Source organism: Mustelus asterias, chromosome 21, assembly GCF_964213995.1.
Source record: "Mustelus asterias chromosome 21, sMusAst1.hap1.1, whole genome shotgun sequence".
Lineage (NCBI taxonomy): Eukaryota > Metazoa > Chordata > Chondrichthyes > Carcharhiniformes > Triakidae > Mustelus > Mustelus asterias.
Window position 1 is genome coordinate 49395550 of NC_135821.1, and position 27908 is coordinate 49423457.

Genomic DNA, 27908 nt, shown 5'->3' on the forward strand with positions numbered 1-27908 from the left:
TAGATAAATGGGAAATTGTAACACTTGGTTTTAATAGCATTTTGTGTTCCATGGTCATTGATATTAAATGTATGTTGAGTGCAATTGAACCATTACAAATGCTGTTATAAACTGACATGAATTAAGTTCCATACGCGATCCAGTATTGAAATAAGGTTACCCAAAGTTGTGCAGACTTACTCTGTGCCTCCTCGCTTGGACTATCCCTGGTCTTCATCAACTCCTCAAACTCTACTGACATCGGAATACTTATCTTGAAAAAGAAAAAGGACAAAGAAAAATTAACAATCTCAAAATAGTTTCATTTGGATTTTTATTTAATTTCAAGATGACCGATATTCACCTTAATAGAAACAATTTTATTCTATTTATTTCACATCATACCAAATATACAAGTTACAAGTTGATTAATAAATGATAGGAAACTGTAAAGTGTGGGACATGCACGTTACAAGGGCAGTGGTAAAGTGATACGGATATATTCATTACCCCACCATCCCAATTGTGAAAAGCACCTTGTTTATATCAGACCTAAATGTCTTGAGTAGTGACCTGGAATGACTTACAAAGGGAAGTTTAAACTTAATGTCCTTAATGTAACAGGATCAAACCAGTGCACGAACCGAGTGCCAATGAACATTATTTTGCATTGAAATACAGGCTTTGGTTCCATGAATATTGCAAACTAGTTAGGAGATCTTTCTCAATGAAATCTAACAAATGACGACAAATAAGTTGCCCCCACTTGCTGCAGAATCTGCTCACTGGGATCTCTTGACAACCCAGTTAATCTTGTGGTAAAAGATCTCCAGTCAGTTCATGAAAAACTCAGCAACTTGTTACATAATCTTACGCATTCTTATAGACAGACGTGGTGGGCAGAATCTTCCGACTGTTCACGCCCCGAGGATGAAGAATTTGGCGCTCAGCCAAATCGCCGTGCACAGCAGTGGGACCAGAGAATCCCACCGGCGTGAATGGCCAGAAGATTCCATCCATAGTTTGTGACTATTATTTAAATGCAAGTATTTTACTCTGTGGGTTATGTCATTTGGTGGAAAAAAATTATATTCCATAATGACACCAATCACGGACAGGCATTTTATAAAAATGTTATTCTGAATTGAGCTCCGGGTCTGTGAAGGAACCAACCTCATTTGGGTGCTTTCTGTGGAATTCTTTGATCATCTTCAGCCGGTTATAGAATTCGCCAAATTCATTTGGTCCTGAAATGGCATTTAACTCATCCTTCCTCATACTGTCAGCAAAACAAAACCCCATAGCAATGTGAGAAACTGCATTACGCACAATGTAACAGACAAAACAGATAACATTAATAAATTAACCTTCAGGACACCGAATATGTTCTCTTATAGACCTCAAACAGGATGCACTTACAGTCAAAAGACAGCTACAGAATATCTGACAAATACTGATAAAAATCAGGATTTAGAAAGCTGTAATTTTGAGTTACTTCACTGGAGGCAGAGGCATCTGCTGGTTAAAATACAGGGGAACATTCCAAGAGAAGGATAAAATGTTAACAGTCCATAACGTGCCAGGGAAGTACCCTGAAACGCTGGGAAACCCCCCCCCCGGAAGTCCCCACACAAGAACTAAATGACAGCTGCCCAACAAGTTCAAACTTTTATTGGGCAAATGCCCTGCAAAAGAAACCATCCCAAACTTTGATTTAAATCTCAAACTTCGGATGGCTCTGACTGTCTTACAGCAAGAGTTACCCAGGGAAAGTCAGAAGAATTAAAAGCACTTCTAACTTCTGGGTAATAATAGTATTAGGCTACCTTTGCTGACCACCTTCCCCCTCCAACCCCCAGCTACCCACCTCAGAAACCCCTCCCCCAAACCTAGTGAATTACCCCCACAGCTAAGGCTGCAAAAAGGTGTGGCTTCCTTGCCTCCAACTCTTTCCTTGTTACAGGGACTCAGGAACGTGCTGCACCACACTGTTCTCACCCGGTCTGAGTCAGAAGGCCAGGTGAGATAGGAGTGGCTTCACTTCCAGGTAAGTAACAGCAGAATGGCAACCTGACTCACTGCCACTGCACGAAAGCTCACAGCCAATATCAGTGCAACACCAAGAACAACAAACAAGGCAGAAAATGAGTTACTTGTCAATGCAGCGCAACCCTCACCAGAGAGAAGCACCATGCCCGTGTGTTCCAATTATGCAGTTCAGGTGTAACATGATTTTTCACATGTTTCATTATAGATTAAATAGTTCTAAAATTCTGAAGTTGTATGGCATTTGTCACCAAGTACAACATTATCTGATGTTATTACACCAGTAATAATACACACCTATCTTTATCTTCATACAAGTCTCTTAGATTTCCAGCCACTTCCATGTATCTCTGAAAAATAAATGAAGATATCTCAAAAGTTAATCCAATTATAATTGCAACAGGAAGACTGTAATCAGCGTTTACAACTAAACCATTTCCAAGCTTTAAAATGTAAAATATTGCTCACTTTCATTTTAATTGACCAGATAAATATTTAAAAATTACTTATCTCCAGCCCAATTTGTAGCAATCATTGTAAAGAAACATTCCAGCACCCTTAATCAAAGCAATGTGTATTGGAGATTGGTTGTTTACAAAGAAAGACAGTAAATCATCCCTGCCAGAAAATCCCCCTTTAAATAAAAAGTATTATACACAGAACTGGAGCATTGCTGAAAAAAGGCATGCTGACGAAGCTTTTCATCTTGCACTCATCAGGACAGAATAGCAAGAATATCAAATCTCAAAGAAAAGTTTATACTGCACAATTGTGTGACAAGTGAATTCTGACTGGTCAAAGCATTGTTTGTCCTCCAAGCTTGTTATTGTTGAAAAAGGTGCAATTCATGGACAAGTTGTTTGCAAAGGCCAGGGCCTGATTATATGTAGCGTCTAATACACGTTAAGTGAGCCACACGCCCAGCCTAGCTGATAATCATAAACTGGTTGTTAGTGCAATTCTTAACAAAATTGGGTTTATTTAGCAACTGGTGAATAATTGCAAGAACTACAGCTAACGTTGGACACTATTGGGGTGTTTCTCCCATCCTGCCGCGCTGATTTTTTAGTGCAGCGGGCCGGGAGATTCAAGCGCTGGCCAATTTGCACAATTCACGCTGGACACCCGGCCCTGAGCACGTCTCCCAGCGCTGCATTTATGGCGCCATCAGCTTCTCACGCTACATTAAATGTGCAAGAGCCAATTTCCATAAAACTTAAATTTCACCCGCTAGCCTCTTCCGTCCCCACTACCAGGAGCGTTTCACTCAAAGAACAACAAAGAACAATACAGCAAAGGAACAGGTCCTTCGGCCCTCCAAGCCTGCGCCGCTCACGTGCCCACTAGACCATTCTTTTGTATCCCTCTATTCCCAGTCTGTTCACGTGGCTATCTAGATAAGTCTTAAACGATCCCAGCATGTCCGCCTCAATCACCTTGCTTGGCAGCGCATTCCAGGCCCCCACCACCTTCTGTGTAAAATACGTCCCCCTAAACATCTGTGTTGAACCTTGCCCCCCTCACCTTGAACCCGTGACCCCTTGTGTTCGTCACCTCTGACCTGGGAAAAAGCTTCCCACTGTTCACCCTATGTTCTTCATAATTTTATACACCTCTATTGGGTCGCCCCTCATCCTCCGTCTTTCCACGGAGAACAACCCCAGTTTACCCAATCTCTCCTCATAGCCAAGACCCTCCATACCAGGCAACAACCTGGTAAACCTTTTCTGTACTCTCTCCAAAGCCTCCACGTCCTTCTGGTAGTGTGGCGACCAGAACTGGACACAGTATTCCAAATGTGGCCTAACCAACGTTCCATACAGCTGCAACATCATATGCCAACTTTTATATTCTATGCCCCGTCCAATAAAGGCAAGCATGCCATATGCCTACTTGACCACCCTCTCCACCTGTGCTGCAACCTTTAAGGATCTGTGGACTTGTACACCCAGGTCCCTCTGAGTGTCTATATTCCTGATGGTTCTGCCATTTATTGTACAGCTCCCCCTTACATTAGATCTACCAAAATGCATCACTTCGCATTTATCTGGAATAAATTCCATCTGCCATTTCTCCGCCCAATGTTCCAGCCTATCTATATCCTGCTGTATTCTCTGACAATGTTCATCACTATCCGCAACCCCAGCAATCTTTGTGTCGTCCGCAAACTTACTGATCACACCAGCTACATCTTCCTCCAAATCATTTATATATATCACAAACAGCAGAGGTCCCAGTACAGAGCCCTGCGGAACACCACTAGTCACAGACCTCCAACCAGAAAGAAACCCCTCCACTGTTACCCTCTGTCTTCTATGGCTAAGCCAGTTCTCCACCCACCTAGCTAGCTCACCTTTTATCCCGTGAGATTTAACCTTTTGCACCAGCCTGCCATGAGGGACCTTGTCAAACGCTTTACTAAAATCCATATAGACGACATCCACGACCCTTCCCTTGTCAATTGTTTTTGTCACCTCCTCAAAAAACTCTACCAAATTTGTGAGGCATGACCTCCCTCGTACAAAACCATGCTGTCTATCGCTAATGAGATTATTCAGTTCTAAATGCGCATATATCCTAAGAATCTTCTCCACCAGGGTTTAGAGTAACTCCCCATTTGCAGGGAGCTGGCAGTGAAGAGGGGGCAATCAAACCCTCCCCCCCCCCAGGGTATTGCCCCTGGGCATTGCCTTCTTGTTAGTGCCAGCCTGGCTTGCTGGCACTACCCAAGGGGCAAAGTGCCAATGCCCAGGAGGCACCCTAAAATGGCCCATCAGGCATCGGGCAGTGCCAAGGGGGTGGGGCCTAATGGGGGCAATCGGTCGGGGTGGGGGTTCCTGCTGCCACACTGCAGCTGGGATCAGTGGGGGAGGCCAACGATTAGGACTGCCAATTTGGTGGGGGGGGCGGGGGGAAGAAGAGATTGAGGCTGTCCTGGGAATGTTCAGGGAGGGCCCGCGATTGGGCCATGTGGGGCTAGGAGGGCTGGCGTTGCGGGGGTGGCTGGTGATTGGGAGGCCGGCAGAGGGGGGCCACTGCGCATGCGCCGATCTTGGCGCTGACAGATGTGCAGTGGCCTGTTCAGCGCTATGCTGCTGGTCTCTCTAGTGGGAATAGGCCCTGCCCACTGATTTTTAATGATATTCACGCTAGTGCACTCTGCAGTGCACAGTGTGGGAGATTCTTTTTTTAAACTCCCACTGAAAAAAACAGCGGGATTTACTCCAGTTTTTATGCAAATTCAAAACTTAGAATTCTTTTTGGAGAACCGCCCCCTATATTTTCAGTTTCACAGAATTGTTACGATACAGAGGGCCACCTTTGGCCCAACATGTCTGTACCAGCTCTCCAAATGAGTATTATGACTTAGTGCTATTCTCTGCCTTTTTCCCATAACCCTATACATTATTTCAATTCAAGTAATCATCTAATGTCCTGTCTAGTGCCTCAATTGAACCTGTCTCTATCACATTTCCAGGTAGTTCACTCCAGACCCGAACCACTGGTTGTGTGAAGACGTTTCTTATCACATCACATTTGCTTCTTTTACAAATCACTTTAAATCCGTGCCCTCTCATTCTCGATCCTTTTATGAGCGGGAACAGTTTCTCTCTATCTACTCTGTCGAGCCCTCTCATGAATTTGAATATCAAAACTCCTCTTAACCTTCTTCTCTCCTAGGAGATCAGTCCCAAACTCTCCAATAGATCCTCATAACTGAAGCTTCTCATCCCTGTAACCATTCTTGTAAACCTCTTCTGCACACTCTCAATGAGTTCGCATCCTTCCTATGGTGTGGTACCCAGAGTGTATACAATATTTCAGCTGAGGTCTAACTAGTGTCTTGTGTATGTTCAGCATAACCTCCTTGCTCTTGTACACTAAGTGTAGGCTGGTTGAGTATAGTCAGTACTTTGCCTGTTGCCAACAGCTGAAGGGTTGTGCTGTTTGATATGATCCCCCAGGCATTGGAATGCATGGCCAACATACCTGGCATCACGAATATTGAAATTCATACGCCATATTACTCATTTCCATTGTAGGCAGAACACCCTTTTGGCCTGATGGAAGTATCCTGTTGATTCAGAATACCACTTATGTTGCTACTACACAGTAGTAGCACAAAATGACTAGCTTCATCTGTTGCTCAAATTTTGAAACATTACCTTTCCAAGTCAAGCGAGGTAGACTGGGCACCTTTCAAGACCGAAAGTGGTGGCCTTGGACTCATCTGATCAGAATAGCCATTATCCCGCAGGACTGCTTTGATGTTATTTCAATACCAAGTTTGCATGGTAAGCAAATCACTTGAGCCCTAGTTACGAGGTTGTGATAAGATCAATCGCATAGTGCATGGAACGGCAGGAAGTCCCACGCCTATACTGACCAGTGATGGTAGGCTTGCGGTAGATAGTAGTAGAGAATCCATTGGCAGATTTCTCATCTAGCATGTCGAGGAAAGGGAGCTGTTGGACAGCTCTGTTTCAAAGGAGAATTTGAACGCAGGATGAAATGTGCACGGAAATTCTTATACGCAGCTACAGATTTAAATAGCAAACGTATTATCCGTGTAACAGAAAGGTCAGGGGTCATTCCATCAAGGATGTGTTTCTCGTGGAAACTGACAAAGGTGTTAGACAGTTGGGTCGGGGAGACTGGGAAGGTGTCTCAAAACAAGATGATCATATAATGAACCTGCTTGGTAAGCATGTGGGAACAAGTTCAATCGTGACTGAACAGTCATCCCATAGGATGGCAGTGGTTAGCACTGCTGCCTTACAGAGCCAGGGATCTGGGTCCAATTCTGGCCTTGGGTGACTGTCTGTGTGGAGTTTGCACGTTCTCCGTGGGTTTCCTCCGGGTGCTCCAGTTTCATAGAAATCATAGAAACCCTACAGTGCAGAAGGAGGCCATTCGGCCCATCGAGTCTGCACCGACCACAATCCCACCCAGGCCCTACCCCCACATATTTACCCACTAATCCCTCTAACCTACGCATCTCAGGACTCTAATGGGCAATTTTTAACCTGGCCAATCAACCTAACCCGCACATCTTTGGACTGTGGGAGGAAACCGGAGCACCCGGAGGAAACCCACGCAGACACGAGGAGACACAGTCCAAAGATGTGTAGGTTAGGTTGATTGGCCATGCTAAAATTGCCCCTTAGTGTCAGGGGGACTAGCAGGGTAAATACGTGGGGTTTCGGGGATTGGGCATGGATGGGATTGTTGTCAGTTCAGACTCGATGGGTCAAATGGCCTCCTTCTAAACTGTAGGAATTCTTTGATCCTATGATTCTATATTTGCATACAGCACCATTGTCAACACCCATGAAATCACACCTAAGAAAGCTGATCAATTACCATCAAGTATATGGCCTAACAAAATGGTGGCTTGAATGATGAAACTGCTGATTACTTAGAATGAAGTTGTGTGTGTTTAACAGGGAACAAATGAAACTGGTGCAGAATTCAGAGCCATAACAAGTTTACACATACCTGATCTATACTACTGATTTTATTGCAAGCCAGCAAAATTAAGAGCAAGTCTTAAATGACAGACAGATAGATACAAAGGCCTGGTCACAACAATCTTACTTACATCAAGCACTGCTCTAGCACGATGATCAGAGTTGATCTGGTCTCGAAGCTGGAAAAGAAATGTTTTAAATTTTAATGATTTTTAAAACAACCAACGAGGTTAAAATTCGAATTCTAGCCTCACCAGTCAAAATTGCTTTGCATCAGCAGAGCTTCACCATTTGTTCAAACCTATAAACAGAACTTGACACAGCAGCAAACACTTCTCCCTTCACAAGATAACCTTCACAAGATAATGGGGAAAAGTAACTGGTAGAAAGACTCGCCATCTGATCCGATAACAACATTGAACAGAAGCAGCATTATCATTTGAGGTGGTGTTCTGCAGGGTTCAGTGCTGGCACCCCTCCTGTTTGTTTTATATATTAACAATTTGGACTTGAACATGGGGGGGGGGGGCACAATTGGGAAATTTGCAGATGACACAAAAATTGGCCATGCAGTGTAGAGGATGGCTGTAAGCTCCAAAATGATACAGATGGGTTGGTGGAGTGGGCGGGAAAGTGGCAGATGGAGTTCACCTCTGATAAGTGTGAGGTAATGCATTTTGAGAGGTCAAACAGTAAAAGGAAATACACAATAAATGGGAATATACTGCGAGGGGTAGATGAAGTGAGGGATCTTGGCATGCAAGTGCACAGGCCCCTAACAGTAGCAGTACAGGTAGATAAGCTTTTAAAGAAAGCATATGGAATGCTCTCCTTCATTGGCAGAGATATAGGATACACAAGTAGGGATATAATAATGAAACTGTGTAAGACACTGGTGAGACCACAATTGGAGTATTGTGCACCACATTACAGGAAGGATGTAATTGCTCTGGAGTGAGTGCAGAGAAGATTTACTACAATGTTGCCAGCGCTGGAGAATTGTAGCTATGAGGAGAGATTGGAGAGGTTGGGGTTGTTTTCCTTGAAACAGAGAAGGCCGAGGTGTGACATGATTGAGGTAAACAAAATAGTTCAAAACCAGGGGTCATAGATTCAAGTTAAGTGGCAGAAGAATTAGAGGGGACATGAAGAAACCTTTTTTTATGCAGAGGGTGATTGGTGTCTGGAATTCGCTGTCTGAGTTGATGGTCGAGGGAGAGATCCAAAACTCTTAAAAAGTATCTGGATCTGCACTTTAAGTGCTGTACGTTGCAGGGCTATGGGCAGGAAGATGGGATTAAAAAGGACACCTGGTATCTTTGGGGTTGGCATGATGGGCTGAAAGGCCCATCTGTGCTGTAACATTTCTATGGTTCTAATCCACAGCCATGTGTCATAGATCATAGAAACCCTACAGTGCAGAAACAGGCCATTCGGCCCATCGAGTCTGCACCGACCACAATCCCACCCAGCCCCATCTCCCATATCCCTACACATTTACCCGCTAATCCCTCTAACCTACGCATCTCAGGACACTAAGGGGCAATTTTAGAATGGCCAATCAACCTAACCCACACATCTTTGGACTGTGGGAGGAAACCGGAGCACCCGGAGGAAACCCACGCAGACACAGGAGAATGTGCAAACTCCACACAGACAGTGACCCAAGCCGGGAATCGAACCCAGGTCCCTGGAGCTGTGAAGCAGCAGTGCTAACCACTGTGCTACCGTGCCGCCCATTGTGAACAGGAGCTCTGTCTATATTTTAATTGCTTCTAAATCAAGCTGAGCAACTGCTAAAAATTCATGTTGGGACATGAGGGTAAAATACCTACAGTAGACGTGGGCATAAATCTTACTCCAAAGCAATGATTTCCTTTCAACAAGGTAATAAGACTGTGCTATTGTTACCACTAATCAAATGATCACAGTTCACCAGACTCCAGAATGAATTACATTCTGAAAATGCAAGTGGAAGCAATTTCTTACTCCATAACCAAGCTAATTCAACCTCTAATGTAGATGGCTCCAATTAATTTGAAGACCACAATGATGAACCAAGTGCAAGCAATCTATGCCATGCAAGCTAAAAGCTCCAGCTCAGAGGCATCATTTCTACTGGAAAGCTTTGAAAACATCTTTTTAAAAACTACTGCAACACTCAGTTAAGTGAGTTAAGTAAGGGCGGGCGGGGAGAAGAGAGAGAGAGGGGGGGCGGGGGCAGTGGTGGCAGCAAGAAGGAGAGCTGGAATGGAAAGTGGAAAAATGGGCATGAGGAAGGAGGATGATAAAATGGATGAATAGGATGAAATACAATGAAATAAAATAAATGGAAATGGGATGAAGGGGAGAGTTTACGCTCTGAAGTGGTTGAACTCAATGTTCAGCCCGGAAGGCTGTAAAGTGCCCAATCGGAAGATGAGGTGCTGTTCCTCCAGTTTGTGTTGGGGTTCACTAGAACATTGCAAAAGGCCAAGGACGGACACGTGGACAGGAGAGCAGGGTGGTGTGTTGAAGTGGCAAGTGACAGGAAGGTATGGGGTCCTGCCCATTGCTTCACCTGAAAGGGGTATTTCGCACCTGGAACGGAAGGTAGAAGATGCAACACTTGCTCCTAAGGAGGTTTAAGGGTGATCTTATCGACGTCTATAAAATAATGAGGGACATAGATCAGCTAGATAGTCAATATCTTTTCCCTAAGGTAAAGGAGTCTAAAACTAGAGGGCATAGATCTAAGGTGAGAGGGGAGAGATATAAAAGTGTCCAGAGGGGCAATTGTTTCACACAGAGGGTGTTGAGTGTCTGGAACAAGCTGCCAGAGGTAGTAGTAGAGGCAGGTACAATTTTGTCTTTTAAAAAGCATTTAGATAGTTACATGGGTAAGATGGGTATAGAGGGATATGGGTAAAATGCGGGCAACTGGGACTAGCTTAATGGTAAAAACTGGGTGGCATGGGCAAGTCGGGTCAAAGGGCCTGTTTCCATGATATAAACATCTATGACCCTTCGGCCCTACTTTTACCGGCATGCCTGCCCGAGGCTCATACGATTGTGCCAGAGGCCAACAGGGAATGCCATTCTGTGAGCCTCGCACACCCTGATTTCAGGGCGGCCGTGCCTATAGAATCAGGGCCTTAGTGTCCAAAGAGGTTTAGGTTAGGGGGATTAACAAGGTAAATACGTGGGGTTACGGAATAAATCTGGGCAGGAGCTGGTGCAAGCTAGATGGGCTGAATGGTCTCCTTTTGTGCTTAAACCTATGCCCTCTAGTTTTAGACTCCCCTACCTTTGGGAAAATATATTGACTATATAGCTGATCTATGCCCCTCATTACTTTATAGACCTCTATAAGATCACCCCTAAGTCTCCTACGCTCCAGGGAAAAAAGTCCCAGTCTATCCAGTCTCTCCTTATAACTCAAACCATCAAGTCCCGGTAGCATCCTGGTAAATCTTTTCTGCACTCTTTCTAGTTTGATAATATCCTTTCTACAATAGAGTGACCAGAACTGTACATAGTATTCCAAGTGTGGCCTTACCATTGTCTTGTACAACTTCAACAAGACGTCCCAACTCCTATATTCAATGTTTTGACCGATGAAACCAAGCATGCCGAATGCCTCCTTCACCACTGTCCACCTGTGACTCCACTTTCAAGGAGCTATGAACCTGTACACCTAGGTCTGTAACTCTCCCCAACACCCTACCATTAACTGAGTAAGTCCAGCCCTGGTTCAATCTACCAAAATTCATCACCTCACATTTATCTAAATTAAACTCAATCTGCCATTTATCAGCCCACTGATAAATGGCAGATCCCGTTGCAATCCGAAATAACCTTCTTCACTGTCCACTCTGCCACCAATCTTGGCCTCTTTTAAGGTCAAACCAAATAAACAAACTCAATTTAAGTCAGGACAAAGTCAAAGGGGCAGCTCCCCAAAAGGAGGGGGAACAGCCCGAACAAAAATCAAAGTACAAAGGAAACTTGAAAACATCAAATTAAAATAATGTTTCCACCCGATTTTGAACTGGGGGCCTTTCGCATGTGTGATGAACATGATGAGCACTACGCTATAGAAACAATTGACAGATCAAAGACGCCAATTGGCCTTACTACTTTGTCATCTGCAAACTTACTAACCATGCCTCCTATATTCTCATCCAAATCATTAATATAAATGACAAATAACAATGGACCCAGCACTGATCCCTGAGGCACACCGCTGGTCACAGACCTCCAGTTTGAAAAACAACCCTCTCCAACCACCCTCTGGCTTCTGTCATCAAGCCAATTTTGTATCCATTTAGCGACCTCACCCTGGATCCTGAGAGATTAAAGCTAACGCAACAACTTACCATGCGGTACCTTGCCAAAGGTCTTTCTAAGGTCCACGGAAACAATATCAACTGCACTGCCCTCATCTACCTTCTTGGTTACCCCTTCAAAAAACTCAATCAAATTTGAAAGACATGATTTTCCACTCACAAAGCCATGCTGACTGTCCCTAATCAGTCCTTGCATCTCTAAATGCCTGTAGATCCTGTCTCTCAAAATACCTTCCACTCACTTACCCACCACAGATGTGAGGCTCACTAGCCTGTAGTTCCCAGGCTTTTTCCTGCAACCCTTTTTAAACAAAGGCACAACATTTGCCACCCTCCAATCTTCAGGCACCTCACCCATGACTATCGATGATTCAAATATCTCGGCAAGGGGACCTGCAATTTCCTCCCTCGCCTCCCACAATGTCCTGGGATATACTTCATCAGGTCAGGGGATTTATCTATCTTGATGCGCTTTAAGACTTCCAGCACCTCCTTCTCTGTAATATGTACACTCCTCAAGACATCACTATTTATTTCCCCAAGTGCTGCAGGGATTTATGAAGAGGGGTGGGGTGGAGTGAACGTCCAGGGCGGGGGTGGAGGTGAGCGTCCGGGGTGGGGGGTGGAGGTGAGCGTCCGGGGTGGGGGGGGGGGGTGAGTGCTGGGGGGGGGGCGGTGAGTGCTGCGGGGGGGGGGGGGGGGGGGGGTGAGTGCTGGGGGGGGTGGTGAGTGCTGGGGGGGGTGGTGAGTGCTGGGGGGGGGGGGGGTGAGTGCTGGGGGGGGGGGGGGGTGAGTGCTGGGGGGGGGGGGTGAGTGCTGGGGGGGGGGGGTGAGTGCTGGGGGGGGGGGTGAGTGCTGGGGGGGGGGGGTGAGTGCTGGGGGGGGGGTGAGTGCTGGGGGGGGGGGGTGAGTGCTGGGGGGGGGGGGTGAGTGCTGGGGGGGGGGGGTGAGTGCTGGGGGGGGGGGGGTGAGTGCTGGGGGGGGGGGGGTGGTGCTGGGGGGGGGGGTGAGTGCTGGGGGGGGGGGTGAGTGCTGGGGGGGGGGGGTGAGTGCTGGGGGGGGGGGAGTGCTGGGGGGGGGGGTGAGTGCTGGGGGGGGGGGTGAGTGCTTGGGGGGGGGTGAGTGCTGGGGGGGGGGGTGAGTGCTGGGGGGGGGGGTGAGTGCTGGGGGGGGGGTGAGTGCTGGGGGGGGGGGGGGGTGAGTGCTGGGGGGGGGGGTGAGTGCTGGGGGGGGGGGGGGGTGAGTGCTGGGGGGGGGGTGAGTGCTGGGGGGGGGGGGTGAGTGCTGGGGGGGGGGGTGAGTGCTGGGGGGGGGGGGTGAGTGCTGGGGGGGGGGTGAGTGCTGGGGGGGGGGGTGAGTGCTGGGGGGGGGGGTGAGTGCTGGGGGGGGGGGGTGAGTGCTGGGGGGGGGGGTGAGTGCTGGGGGGGGGGGTGAGTGCTGGGGGGTGGGGTGAGTGCTGGGGGGGGGGGTGAGTGCTGGGGGGGGGGGTGAGTGCTGGGGGGGGGGGGTGAGTGCTGGGGGGGGGGGTGAGTGCTGGGGGGGGGGGTGAGTGCTGGGGGGGGGGGTGAGTGCTGGGGGGGGTGGTGAGTGCTGGGGGGGGGGGTGAGTGCTGGGGGGGGGGGTGAGTGCTGGGGGGGGGGGTGAGTGCTGGGGGGGGGGGTGAGTGCTGGGGGGGGGGTGAGTGCTGGGGGGGGGGTGAGTGCTGGGGGGGGGGGTGAGTGCTGGGGGGGGGGGTGAGTGCTGGGGGGGGGGGGGTGAGTGCTGGGGGGGGGGGGTGAGTGCTGGGGGGGGGGGGTGAGTGCTGGGGGGGGGGGTGAGTGCTGGGGGGGGGGGGTGAGTGCTGGGGGGGGGGGTGAGTGCTGGGGGGGGGGTGAGTGCTGGGGGGGGGGGTGAGTGCTGGGGGGGGGGGTGCTGGGGGGGGGGTGAGTGCTGGGGGGGGGTGAGTGCTGGGGGGGGGGGGTGAGTGCTGGGGGGGGGGGTGAGTGCTGGGGGGGGGGGGTGAGTGCTGGGGGGGGGGGTGAGTGCTGGGGGGGGGGGTGAGTGCTGGGGGGGGGGGGTGAGTGCTGGGGGGGGGGGTGAGTGCTGGGGGGGGGGGTGAGTGCTGGGGGGGGGGGGTGAGTGCTGGGGGGGGGGGGTGAGTGCTGGGGGGGGGGGTGAGTGCTGGGGGGGGGGTGAGTGCTGGGGGGGGGGGGTGAGTGCTGGGGGGGGGGGTGAGTGCTGGGGGGGAGGGTGAGTGCTGGGGGGGGGGTGAGTGCTGGGGGGGGGGGGTGAGTGCTGGGGGGGGGGGGTGAGTGCTGGGGGGGGGGTGAGTGCTGGGGGGGGGGGTGAGTGCTGGGGGGGGGGGTGAGTGCTGGGGGGGGGGTGAGTGCTGGGGGGGGGGTGAGTGCTGGGGGGGGGGGTGAGTGCTGGGGGGGGGGTGAGTGCTGGGGGGGGGGGTGAGTGCTGGGGGGGTGAGTGCTGGGGGGGGGGGTGAGTGCTGGGGGGGGGGGTGAGTGCTGGGGGGGGGGTGAGTGCTGGGGGGGGGGGGGTGGGTGAGTGCTGGGGGGGGGGTGAGTGCTGGGGGGGGGGTGAGTGCTGGGGGGGGGGGTGAGGGGTGCTGTGGGGGGGGGGGGGGTGAGTGCTGGGGGGGGGGGGGTGAGTGCCTGGGGGGGGGGGGGGGTGAGTGCTGGGGGGGGGGTGAGTGCGGGGGGGGGGGGGGTGGGGGCGGGGGGGGGTGAGTGCTGGGGGGGGGGGGGGTGAGTGCTGGGGGGGGGGGTGAGTGCCTGGGGGGGGGGGGGGTGCCTGGGGGGGGGGGGGGGGTGAGTGCCTGGGGGGGGGGGTGAGTGCCTGGGGGGGGGGGTGAGTGCCTGGGGGGGGGGGGGGGGGGGGTGAGTGCCTGGGGGGGGGGGGGGGGGGTGAGTGCCTGGGGGGGGGGGGGGGGGGTGAGTGCCTGGGGGGGGGGGGGGGGGTGCGAGTGTCCGGCGGGGGGGTGGGGCGAGTGTCCGGCGGGGGGGGGGGCGAGTGTCCGGCGGGGGGGCGGGGGGGGGGGTGGTGTCCATACTGAGGGGGTATTGCTCCCCTGGGGCCGGGCGGTCGCGGCCTTCCCGCCGCTGCTGCCGGGGCCCCGCGCTCCTCACCGTGGATTTCTTCACCATCATCTCCTTCACCATCACGTCCATCAGCCGCTCCTTCTCCTCATGGTAACGGCGCTGCTGCTCCAGGATGGTCTCCATGTCGGCCCCACACCCGGATTCTCTCAGACGGACGGACCCGCTCTCCGATTGGACAGCCCGCCGGATGTGACGTCTGGGGCTTTCCGGAATGGTAGGTGCACCCGCTCTCGTTCCGCCGCTGAGTGAGGCGCCGCAGAAAGGTTCCGCCTCCCAGGCAGCTTCCAAATGGAAAATGGGATTTGTTTGTTTCTCTTTTAACGAAAGCCCCTCAGCATTTCCACAATTTCCACTTTATTTACAAAGCATAAATGCATTGAGAACTCTCTTCCAATTAGACCAGCTGATCCAGAGAAACAGCAAATTCATCCAATCGTCTATATGTTTTCTAACTAATAAAGCAAGAGTTCAAAGACAATGATGTCTCTTTGATTTCTCTCCTGGGTTGCTGATAGTGGAATCCAGCAGATTATTTATTAAATCCCGACATCAGGGTATTGGTCACGAAACGTCTACATTTTGTGGAATATTGTTTTGAGGTTTGTGTGTTGAACATTAATTGTTTATTGATCACACATAACTTTATACATATGTGCAGGGTGTAGCCCAATCTGCAAACGCGCTCCATGTTTGCTGTCCTGCCACCTTCAATAATCTGTGCACAAATACACCCAGATCCCTCTGCTCCTGCACCTCCTTAAGTATTTTACCCCTTATTCTATATTCTCACTCCATGTTCTTCTTACCAAAATGCATCACTTCACACTTCTCCGCACTGAACTTCATCTGCCACCTATCTACCTACTCCAGAATTGTCTTCCTGAAGTTCTGCACTGTCCTCTTCACAGTTTACAATACTTCCAAGTTATGTAATATCCACAAACTTTGAAACTGTCCCCGGCACGTCAAGATTTATATCATTAATATATATCAGGGAAAGCAAGGGTCCCCATACCCACCCCTGGGGAACACCACTCCAAACCTTCCTCCAGCCCGAAAAATATCCTTTCGCCGTTACTCTCTGCTTCCGATTATTCTACCAATTTTGCTTCCACATTACGACAGTCCCTTTTAATCCATGAGCTAGCTTGTCTTACTAATCTGTTGAGTGACATTGTATTGAATGCCTTTTGATGGTCCATGTACACCACATCAGTAGCATTACCCTCATTGACCCTTTCTGTTATGTCCTCAAGCTAGTTGAATGCAATTTTCCTTTTAGAAATCCATGCTGGCTCTTCCTAATCAATCCACATTTTCCAAGTGATTATTAATTCTATCCTGAATAATTATTTATAGAAGCTTGCCCACTGCGCCATATCTTTCCGCACCAGGAACAATGTCTTGAAAGAGATGAAGAGGGGCCATCTTCTGTCCCATTAACAAAATGTCCAGTCAAGATCCTGGATCCTCAAATGTGTGGAGACAACCATTAGAAATTATGACTTGGACAATGGCACCCTGGCTGAGATAGGAATTGCAGTAAGAAGTCTAACAACACCAGGTTAAAGTCCAACAGGTTTATTTGCAGGCTTTTGCTACCAAATAAACCTGTTGGACTTTAACCTGGTGTTGTTAGACTTCTTACTGTGTTTACCCCAGTCCAACGCCGGCATCTCCACATCATGAGATAGGAATTCCCAGCCATGATCTAATCAAGGTAACTGGAGTACACTAACCATGACCGCATTGAGGTCACTGGACAACTGGAGAGAGATGGTCATGTGACAAACCAACCCCTTCTGTTTTTACTGCAGAATGAACAAGCAACTGAGACTCTGAAGGTACAAGACGTTGCGTGGATTGCTTCCACCTCTCTCTCTTTCTCTCTTCCCCCATTCAACTTGAACCCTGTCTGCTGATTTTGACTTTCCAAGTGTCGCAGACAGAGACTTTTTCAAAAGTACAAAGCCCAGTGCTGCTGTGTCTAGTAGAACAGATAAATTATCTGTCTGCATCTTTCAAACACCTCAAAGCCAAAAGCAACAGGATCACTCAGTGAAAGCAGCAGCAAGACTCAGTCCAGGCTGTAGTCAGCCAGGTCACCAACCTTCAAGAGACATATAGCTATTTAATTTACTGAACTCTAAGGGTAGATATCTCCCATCCCCCTGCCGCGGTGGGATTCATGGCGGGTGGGAGGAGAGAACCTCATGACTGGTAAAAGGTCAGAAAACTGCCAGCATAAAATGTTAGCAATTCTCCCGATGGTGGGTTAATGGCAATCGGTTATCCCGCTGCCCCTTGACATTCATTAATATCTCATTAAAACAGCAGCTCCTCGGAATCTCCTCACAACTTCCAATCCTTCATCATGCCAGCGGGAAATTACATTAGCATCAAATCTGTTTGAAAATGAATGAGATGTGCATAAGTCAGACCCCAGTTCACTTGTGAGTTGTGTACAACACACATAGCCCTACCAACTAGAGTGCTGTGCCGGTCTTGTTGTGATGAATGCCACACCGCTCAGGCTGTAGGGTTGGTCTGTTTGTGCTCTTGTTGTCCAGAAGGACACCGCTGTGTTGTGGGGCTCATGCAGGCCTCCACATTCAGAAATAAGCATTGCGACCAGGATGGGGCGTGAGCAGAAGGTGGGGATGACAAACACAAGGGGGTGGGTGGAGAGGGGGGCAATGGGGAAGAAGGACTCTGCAAGAGCTGTGAGGGGGGGAAGGTTGAACACAAGGGGCTGGGGGGGGTGGGGGCGGGGGAGGGAGGGAGGGAAGGCTGTGAAAGGGCAGTGAGCCGGGGAATAGCGAATGCAAGGTGCGCAATGGGAGAAGAAGGCTTGCAGGAGATGTGACGGGGGGGAAAGGGGACACGGTGGAAGGCAGAGGGAGACCAGGGGGTGGGAAGCTGGAACCCAACATGGGTACATGAACAAGGGGGTGATAACACATTGTTGACTAGAAGAGGATGCACGCAGACTCCGGAATAGGAGGGACAGGAGTTGTTAGTGTTACATGATGGATGGGTCGCACAGAGACTCAGAGATTGGTGGGGTAGTTTGGGAGGAGACACTTCAATCCTTAATCTTTACAGCAGTGAGGAGCTCTGTGAAAGTCCAAAACCTTGTTTTGGGGTTTGCAGTCAGGGGTCACAGAGTACGGACACCCCTGTGGCAATGTGGAAAGGGGTCACAGATTATAGACCGTCTAGAGGCTATATGGACCTGATAGTCAGAAGTCAGAGATAGAAGACAGACCAGAGGTGCCGAGGACATGCAGCAGGAGGAATCATTGGGAACATGGTATACTCCAGCTGCAGGGAGGGGCAAGGGCTGTGTGCTCCAGAGGAAAGAACAAAGCTTAGTCTGCAGGCCTGTCTCATACTCGTTGTCCCTGGGCTTGGTTGCAGATGGGACGGGGATGGTAACTGGAGCGATCTGCAGCCTGGAAATACATAACAATGGGAGAGGGTGTATATGAAGCTATTGCTAGGTGACCAAGCCCCTAGATGGGGTGGGCAGAGGTCCACATGGAGCAAGTACTGGACTCGATGGGAAGGTAGGAACATCCACCATAATAATGGTGGGATCCAGTATTATTGGGGGAGGCTGTAGAACAACAAAAGGAAGCTCTATCTGCACATTGAGGTTCAAGGCTTACATCTGGGACATGGATAGTGAGAGATGGAGCATTGAATTCTGTTTGGAAGTAAAAGTAAAGAACAACTGTCTTGCTGCACCACAGTAACGGTGCCGGCTCAAAACAAAGTAACAGCAGATCTGATTGGAGCGTTCTGAGGCAGTGTGGGAGGAGTGCATTGTTGGACTAAGGGTCCCCTTTCTGGGGGCGCACTGGTTGGTATCGCTGGAGTGAAAAGGGAGACCACCTTGGGAAGAAAGCTACTGAAAGCCAGTGCCTTCATTAGTGGTGTTAAGGAGATATTTAGAACCCATTGGCCTTCACATCAAAGTTGCTGCATTTCAAGAGTAACGGCTGGAATTCTCTGGCCGTTCAGGTTTGTGGGATTCTCCAGTTCCGCCAGCAGTGCACTCCTGCCCGTGGGTGTCCCACTGGTGTGGGGTGACATCAGTGGGACATTGTGAGTGCAAGCGATAGTGAAGGAGGCACCGCTGCAACATATATGACATTCCATCAATGAGGTCCAGTCACATGTTCACCAGAATTGGCATTCATAACAGGACAAAGAGCACCCACTCATTGATCACGAGCAACTGGCCAGTCATTAGGATGTACATCAGAGATTTGGAGAACAGAACTAGTTTGGGTCATGCACCTCATTATTGTCCGACACATGGCTCCAGATGCCATTTTGGTCACCTCAACGTGTGTGCTAGCATCTCAGGGACAAGGCTGCATCAGCCACCATGCGTGTAGGGCAGGGAAATCTGTGAACCCTTCGCTTTTATATCCAAACTTCACTCTCTTGACCCTTTAATCATTCTTGTCTTCAATGTTTGTTTTCAGAGAGAAGGCAAAAGGAAAAGTGGATCCAGGGTTCAATGCTGCCTTTCTCAGAGTCCAAATGCAATAGAGGAGGTGAAGGATGGAAAGGTGATGTGGGGCACAGCTCCAGCAGGAGGCCTCGCGTGAAGGACATGGTTAAGGGGAGCCAGCCTGAGCAGCAGGGTCAGGAGGAGAGACCCAGATAACAGCAGTGACTCACCAGACCGAGGGTGTAGAAAAGTCTCCTATTTACAAATGAGTGAGAGGCAGCGCTGGGCACATCTGCGCTTGTCCCAAGATCTAGTACATTATAAATACCACATTCTTCATGAAGACCTGATACCAAGTGGGGTTGGAGGCTTCCCCCCTGATAGTGGCTTTGAAGGTGACGGCAGAACTCAATTTCTTTGCCTCTGGATCTTTCCAGGGAGCAACAGTGGACCTGTGCGGCCATTCTGAGCCCACAACTTATCGCTGCATAAAGGAGATCACAGATACCCTTAACAGGAAAGTCCATCATTATGCCAGCTTTGCCTTGGATGAAGATAGCCAGGTGTGAGATTCACCCGCTTCGCAGCCATCACCAAGACTGCAGGGTGCAACCGACTGCACCTATGTGGCTATAAGGGCTCCATGGCAGCAATCCCTAATATTTATAAACCACAAGGGCGACCATTCCATCAATGTACAACTGGTGTGTGATCCTGGGAAGCACGTATCGCAGGTACACTGGCAGTTGCCATGTTTTCTACCCGCTGTGTCACTCACAGGTGTCTGAGATTTTCGAGAGGGCCAGTTTGTCCGCAGTGTTGTATATGGGGATAAAGGTTACCCCGGAAATGCTGGCTGATGACTCTGGTACATCACCCTCAGAGTCGTTCCCAGGGAGGAACAAGGCTGCTCACAGCTCCACACACTCCCTTATAAAGCAGACCATAGGGCTTCTGAAGAGGTGCTTTAGATGCTTGGACCGCTCAGGTGGCTTTCTGCAACACACTCCTGTGGTGAACCATCGTTGGTTCCCACTGGATAGTACTGAGCCAGGGTCTGGCCAGTACTACAAGGATGTACATATGTTACTGTTGGGTTGTGCTACTTGTTGCTGTTGGGGTTAGGGTGGGGTTGTTACACCTTTGTACTGTAGTGTTGTGGTACATCCCAGTCGGGCTCCGCCTCCTGGGAGAGGTATAAAAGTCCCTGCTCTGGCTGGGACCCCTTCAGTCTGGGATAGTGTATATAATTATTGGCTGCTTCATTACAGTAAATAAAAGCCTTTTATTTCCCGAGCATCTGGCCTCGTGTTTGAGAAGCGCATCAATTTTATTTACTGTTGTTAAACTCTCGTCGAAGAAAAAAAAAAGAGAGTATGGAGCAGATCCTGAAGCCGGAACGCCTTACATTAGGTCCACGTGCGGTGGGCGCTTCTAACACCTTCGACCACTGGCTGAAGTGCTTCGAAGACTACCTGGCAGCCTCCGCAGCGGTCACCACAGATGATGACAGACTCCGGGTCCTCCATGCGAGGGTAAGCGACATTGTCTACCTCGCGATCCGTGCGGCCACCGATTATATTAAGGCCCTCGAGCTTCTGAAGAAGCGTTATATCAAACCACCCAATGAAATACACGCTCATTACCTCCTAGCCACTCGACGACGGCAGTCTGGCGAAACGATGGAGGAATATGCGAACGATCTCCTACAGCTAGCCAGGGGCTGTAACTGCAAAGCTGTGTCAGCTGAGCAGAGCATGAACGACCTCGCCCGAGATGCGTTTGTGGCGGGAGTCGGATCGTCGTACATTCGACTTAAACTATTGGAGAAGGGTAACCTTAACCTTACCCAGGTAATCGAGCTAGCGGAGATGCTCGAGACGGCCTCCAAAAGCTTAGTATTATATCCGGAGGACCATGTGGAGACAATGTGGCAGGAGCAGTCGCCAATCCCTCCTCGTCCCTCGGGTTCGAAATGCTGCGTAATGGCGTGCTCACACTCGGGCCAGACGACGGCAGCAGCTCCGGGCGGCCCGCGGTGCTACTTCTGTGGGGGAACGAAGCATGCTCGGCAACGGTGTCCCGCTAAGGCTGTGTTGTGCACCGCATGCGGTAAGAAAGGGCACTATTCGAAAGTGTGCCGATCTAAACCTAGGAACGGCAGTGCGGCCTGCGATTCTTCAGAGCTCGGGTCTTCATCGTCGAAGTCATCGAGGGGTTCGTCCACGTGTGAGGCCAGGACGATGCCATTACGGTCGATGGAGTCGGAGGTGTGTGACCACCAGGGGTCGCTGAGTTTGGCGCCATCACCCACGTGCGACTCATGGGAGCGGCCATGTTGGTCGGCACTGACCGCGAACGACCAGCAGGGGTCCTCCTCATCGATTTCAGCTGCCTGCAGTGGCGCTCATGAACCAACGGTGGCGTCGATCATCCTGGACCAGGCCAAGCCTCATAGACTTGACAAATCTATGATGAATATCCAGGTTAATGACCACGTGATTTATTGTCTGTTTGACAGCGGGAGCACTGAGAGCTTTATCCACCCAGACGCTGTGAACTCCAGCGGTGTGGACTCCAGATTCAACCTGCCAAACAGACAATCTCTATGGCATCGAGGTCCCGGTCTGTCACCGTGCTAGGGAGTTGCGTGGTAACTTTGAAGGTGCAAGGCACAGTTTACGAGCGTTTCAAGCTCCTAGAGTTGCCGTATCTTTGCGCGCCAATACTTCTCGGACTAAACTTCATGGTCCACTTGAGGAGTGTAACCCTACAGTACGGTGGGCCACTCCCTTCACTGGCAGTGGGAGAACAGCAGCAGCCTCCAAATTGCCCAACGCGCCCCGCCTGTAGCCTCTCGCGCTGAAGATCACCTCACCCTCCTTGTTCCAGAATCTTGTGCCAGGCTACAAGCCCATCGCGACTAAAAGTAGGCGTTACAGCGCTGAGGATCGGATCTTCATTAGATCTGAGGTTCAGCGGCTCCTCAAAGAAAGGATCATACAACCCAGCGCTAGTCCGTGGAGAGCGCAGGTCGTGGTGGTCAAGAGCGGGAACAAACCCCGGATGGTCATTGACTACAGTCAGACCATTAATCGATATATGCAGCTGGATGCGTATCCTCTCCCGCGCATATCTGATATGGTCAATCAGATTGCGCAGTACCGGGTGTTCTCCACCATAGACCTCAAGTCTGCCTACCACCAACTCCCCATTCACCCAGAGGACCGAAAATACACGGCTTTTGAGGCAGATGGTCGCTTGTATCACTTTCTCAGGGTTCCCTTTGGTGTCACCAATGGGGTCTCGGTCTTCCAGCGTGCTATGGACCGAATGGTGGACCAGAACGGGCTGCGGGCTACCTTCCCGTACCTGGATAATGTCACCATCTGCGGCCATGACCAGCAGGACCACGACACGAATCTCCTGAACTTCCTACGCACTGCATCTCGCCTGAACTTGACCCACAACAGGGAGAAGTGTGTGTTTCGTACGCGCCGTTTAGCCATCCTAGGATACGTGGTGGAAAAGGGGTCATTGGCCCTGATCCAGACCGTATGCGCCCCCTTTCTGAACTTCCTTTGCCTGCTAGTGCAAAAGCACCGAGAAGATGCTTAGGCTTCTTCTCTTATTATGTGCAGTGGGTTCCCAATTACGCGGACAAAGCCCGTCCGCTCATTAAGTCCACGACTTTTCCCCTAACGCCAGAGGCCCGATTGGCCTTCGATAAATTGAAAGCCGACATCGCGAAAGCTACGATGCACGCTGTAGACGAGTCCATCCCCTTTCAGGTGGAGAGCGATGCATCTGATTTCGCCCTGGCCTCCACACTTAACCAGGTGGGCAGGCCCGTCGCATTTTTTTCCCGCACCCTCCAAGGCCCCGAAATTCGGCATTCAGCGGTGGAAAAGGAGGCCCAGGCCATTGTGGAGGCCGTCAGGCACTGGCGCCATTACTTGGCGGGAAAATGGTTCACCCTGATCACGGACCAGCGGTCCATGGCGTTCATGTTTAACAACACGCAGAGGGGCAAGATCAAGAATGACAAGATCTTGCGGTGGAGAATTGAACTCTCCACCTATAACTACGATATCATGTACCGTCCAGGGAAACTCAATGAGCCCTCGGATGCCCTCTCGCGTGGAACATGCGCCAGTATACAGGAGGACCGTTTGTAGGCTCTCCATAATGACCTGTGCCATCCTGGGGTCACTCGGCTCTACCACTTTATAAAAGCCCACAACCTGCCCTACTCGGTGGAGGACGTCAGGTCAGTAACAAGAAGCTGTCGGGTTTGCGCGGAATGCAAACCGCACTTTTACCGACCTGACCGGGCACATTTAGTCAAGGCCACTCGTCCCTTCGAGAGACTGAGTGTCGATTTTAAGGGCCCCCTTCCCTCAACAGATCGGAATGTGTACTTCCTCAATATCATTGACGAGTACTCTCGGTTCCCTTTTGTTATTCCCTGCTCTGATACATCCGCTGCCACGGTTATCAAGGCATTCCGTGATCTCTTTACCCTGTTCGGGTACCCTGGCTACATCCATAGCGACAGGGGCTCATCGTTCATGAGCGATGACTTGAGGCAATTCCTGCTCTCATACGGGATTGCCTCTAGTAGGACCACGAGCTACAACCCTAGGGGTAACGGACAGGTGGAACGTGAGAATGCTACAGTCTGGAAGGCTGTCTTACTGGCGTTGAAGTCAAAAAGTCTTCCAGTCTCCCGTTGGCAAGAGGTGCTCCCTGATGCGCTCCATTCTATTCGCTCCCTCCTGTGTACGGCAACCAATGCTACTCCCCACGAGAGGATGTTCTCATTCCCTCGGAAGTCTTCCTCGGGGACCTCATTACCGTCTTGGTTGACGTACTCAGGACCCGTCCTCCTGCGGCGACATGTAAGGGCCCGCAAGTCCGACCCGTTGATCGAACAGGTCCATCTCCTCCACGCCAACCCTCAGTATGCCTATGTGGCATGCCCTGATGGGCGAGAGGACACGGTCTCGATCCGAGACTTGGCGCCAGCAGGGGACGTAGCAATTGCGCTTACTCAGGGAATCTCTTCAAATTTCAACCAGATTTTCAAGCGTAGCAGAAAGCAATATTTTCCTCCCCATTCTATAATCCACATTTGTTTATGTGAAAGTCAGAGCTTTTAAAAATTATTTTAAGTTAACTTACAGGTTCAGTACAAGAAAAACTATCCTCTTTTAAAGAACTCAAGAAAACTTTTATTGTCACAGACATAAAACATTGAAACACTTGGTGGCACAGTGGTTAGGCACTGCTATCTCACAGCACGAGGGATCTGGGTTCAATTCCCGACTTGCGTCACTGTCCGTGCGGAGTCTGCACGTTCTCCCCATGTCTGTATGGGTTCCCTCCGGGTGCTCCAGTTTCCTCCCACAGTCCGAAAGACATGCTGGTTAGGTGCACTGGCCATGCTAAATTCTCCCTCAGTGTACCCGAACAGGTGCCGGAGTGTGGTGACTAGGGGATTTTCGCAGTAACGTCATTGCAGTGTCAATGTAAGCCTCCTTGTGACACTAATAAATAAACTTTAAGCTTTTAACATTCATGGAATTGGTAAGTGTATCTATTTAAAACACACATCGTAGTCAAACGAAGGAAGGAAAAGGGGGAGCCCTTTAACCCCTCCTCACCTGATCGTAACACAGTCTCTCAATTCCTCTGCCTTCATCGTATCTGTTCTGACAATGCCACCTTCCATATCGGAGCTTCTAAAATGTTGGCCTTTTCCCTCACCTGAGGGTTTCCATCTGCTGTGGTTGACAATTAGGACCATGACCATGTCCGTCCTATTTCCCAAGCGTTTGACTGGAAGCCTGATTGGCCCCCTCGTTCTCACCTCTATCCCCACCAACATTAATATTCAAAAGACCATTCCCTGCCATGGATAGCACAATTCCATCTCGAAACACATCTTCCTTTCTCTTCCCCTTGCTGCATTCAAGAGGACTGTTCCTTCCAAGATAACCGGTCCACACTTTCATCAACTCTAACACCTGATCCCTCTCCCCTAGCACATTCCTATGCAAGGGGAGGATTACAATACTTCTCTTCCTATCGTGCAGTGCCCCAAACAGTCTTCTGACTGAAGTAGTGTTACAACCATCCACAGTTGAGGATCCCCAAAAGTTACTGATCCAGGTGAGACCTCTCGATTCATCACCATCCAGCTGGGATCCCCCCAAATAGTTACAAACCCGGGGGAGGAAGACTGACTGGCTGCATATTTTTATTCAACCCACTCTCTGCTGGTAGCACAGGGTTTAATCTATCAAGGTTCCCTTTCCCTTGGATACCATTTTCAAAACCCTCTTGGTTATGTTTTAAAAGGAGCCAATTTGACCAGGATTTCTTGAGTTCAGATAGAATAAATTTTAAACCTATTAACTGGTAAACCACATGCATCTACATTCATATGGATCAGAAGCAAGAATTGAGTCAAATAAAAGTAAATATAAATAAAACATTATACGAAACAGTTCTTGAGTTGCAAGGAATAGATGACGAAGTATTAAGTCCGTTATGAATTGATTTCAGTAGAGTTGACTTCTGTTGGCGAGTAGTTGATTCTTTGATTCAGGAGTACGTGGTTTGGTAGAGATATTTCAGTTCTCTTTTCCAACTGCAATCTTTTTTTTTGCTGTCTAGTTGACTTTCACAGTCAGAGAAAGAATTTGTCCAGCTGCTTTTCCTCACAGTACCCACATAGAGATACCGGTAGGGCAGAGGCACAGGCAACAGCCCTGGGCAGCTCTCTCTGCCCACTTTTAACCCCTGTCTTTGTGTAAACTGTAGTCCACCAGTTGGTCTAGGGAAGCAATTGCACGGGTCCTTTAGATGAGATAGCCATTATGTTTCTTTGTCTTTACTCGAAATGGTAATCAGTCTTTGGATTCACTTAGAATTACCTTGTCTGGAAACACAGGGAGGCATTCCATTGTTCCTTAAAGAAACACTCCACAGCCATTCCTGTCATTGGCTAATTGTGTATTTTCAGCCAGCTTCGGAGTCGCAACTGGTATTGGAACATTGTGCAACAATCAGGGAAAATCCCATCTTGGAATGTACAGTGCAGGAAAGATCATTGATGAAATAGCTGAAGATGGACACCACCCAGAGGAACTCCTGCAGTCATAGAAGTCATAGAATCCCTACAGTACAGAAGGAGGCCGTTCAGCCCATCGGGTCTGTACCAACCACAATCCTACCCAGGCCCTATTCCCGGAACCCACATTCACCCTGCTAATCCCCCTGACACTAGGGTCAATTTAGCATGGCCAATCAACCTAACCCGCAAATCTTTGGACTGTGGGAGGAAACCAGAGCGCCCGGAGGAAACCCACGCAAACACGGGGAGAATGTGCAAACTCCACACAGACAGTGACCCGAGGCCAGAATTGAACCTAGGTCCCTGGCGCTGTGAGGCAGCAGTGCTAACCACTGTGTCACCGTGCCGCCCGCAGTGCTGCTCACAATATGGTCTTCTCTACATTGTGAATCAATGTATATACAGATAGAATAGGATTTTCCAGCTGCACTCACCCTAAGACCAGAAAATCTGCCCAAGGTCAACGGGCCTCTGCATGGTCCTGTCCCGCCCACTACGATTCCTGGGGCAGGCGGGACGGGAAAATTCCGCCCTCAATATACATACACATCTTGTTGAGGATCTTTAAAATAAATAGTCATTAATACTTTTGATACTGAATTTTAATCTGTTTTTTCATAACAAGAGAACACGGGCACCTCAAGTTTGTTCCATTATTCATGGCTGATCTGCATTTTGACTCCATCTTCATGTCTTGGTACCCGAGCTCTTTACTTGCCTAAGGACAATCTAACAATCTTGATTATGAGATTTTCAATTCACCCCTGAGCCCCAACAGCTTTTAAGCAAAGAGTGTTCCAAATTTTCACTACATTTCATGAAAAGAAGGGCTTCCTGAGATTTTTTAAAACTTTTATATAAGACCATATTTTTAATAAAATACGCCATTTTCATTTTTGTTTTGTGCCAGTTGCTCACCACTTTTTCTGTATCTGGATATTAAAAAACCAATGTGCTACAACATAACTAGCAACCTGTGGCTAATGTATGTTTTAGCTTGTGTAATTTTGATATTAAGGATTAACGTAAGCCTGTCCACGTAAAGAAATATAGAGAGGCCAATTTTTGCCTCTATACACGGGCGACTTTCTTGAAAGAGGGCCAATTCCCCTCCAACTCAATTTTCAACTTTGCTGATGGGTCAGATCTGAAACAATGACGCGACAGAGTACATGAATGAGATAGAGAATCTGGTGAACTGGTGTGATGACAATAATCTCTCCCTCAATGTCAACAAAACGAAGGAGATTGTCATCGACTTCAGGAAATGTAAAGGAGAACATGCCCTTCATCAATGGGGATGAAGTAGAAATGGTTGAGAGCTTCAAGTTTTTAGGTGTCCAGATCACCAACAACCTGTCCTGGTCCCCCCCCCATGCCGACACCATA

General features: G+C 49.6%; 1 protein-coding gene across 1 annotated transcript in view; it reads right to left on the minus strand.

Moving 5' to 3' along the window:
* The window catches only part of sf3a3 (splicing factor 3a, subunit 3), a 39355-nt gene extending 24257 nt beyond the window's left edge, over positions 1–15098 (minus strand). The window contains exons 1-5 of the mRNA XM_078237811.1: positions 14941–15098; positions 7628–7675; positions 2323–2375; positions 1153–1258; positions 181–253 (exon numbers count right to left, since the gene is read on the minus strand). Coding sequence (XP_078093937.1) covers positions 181–253; positions 1153–1258; positions 2323–2375; positions 7628–7675; positions 14941–15036 — 376 coding nt within the window. The 5' untranslated portion in view covers positions 15037–15098. The remainder of the gene's footprint in view (positions 1–180; positions 254–1152; positions 1259–2322; positions 2376–7627; positions 7676–14940) is intronic.
* Between the last annotated feature and the right edge of the window lie 12810 nt (positions 15099–27908).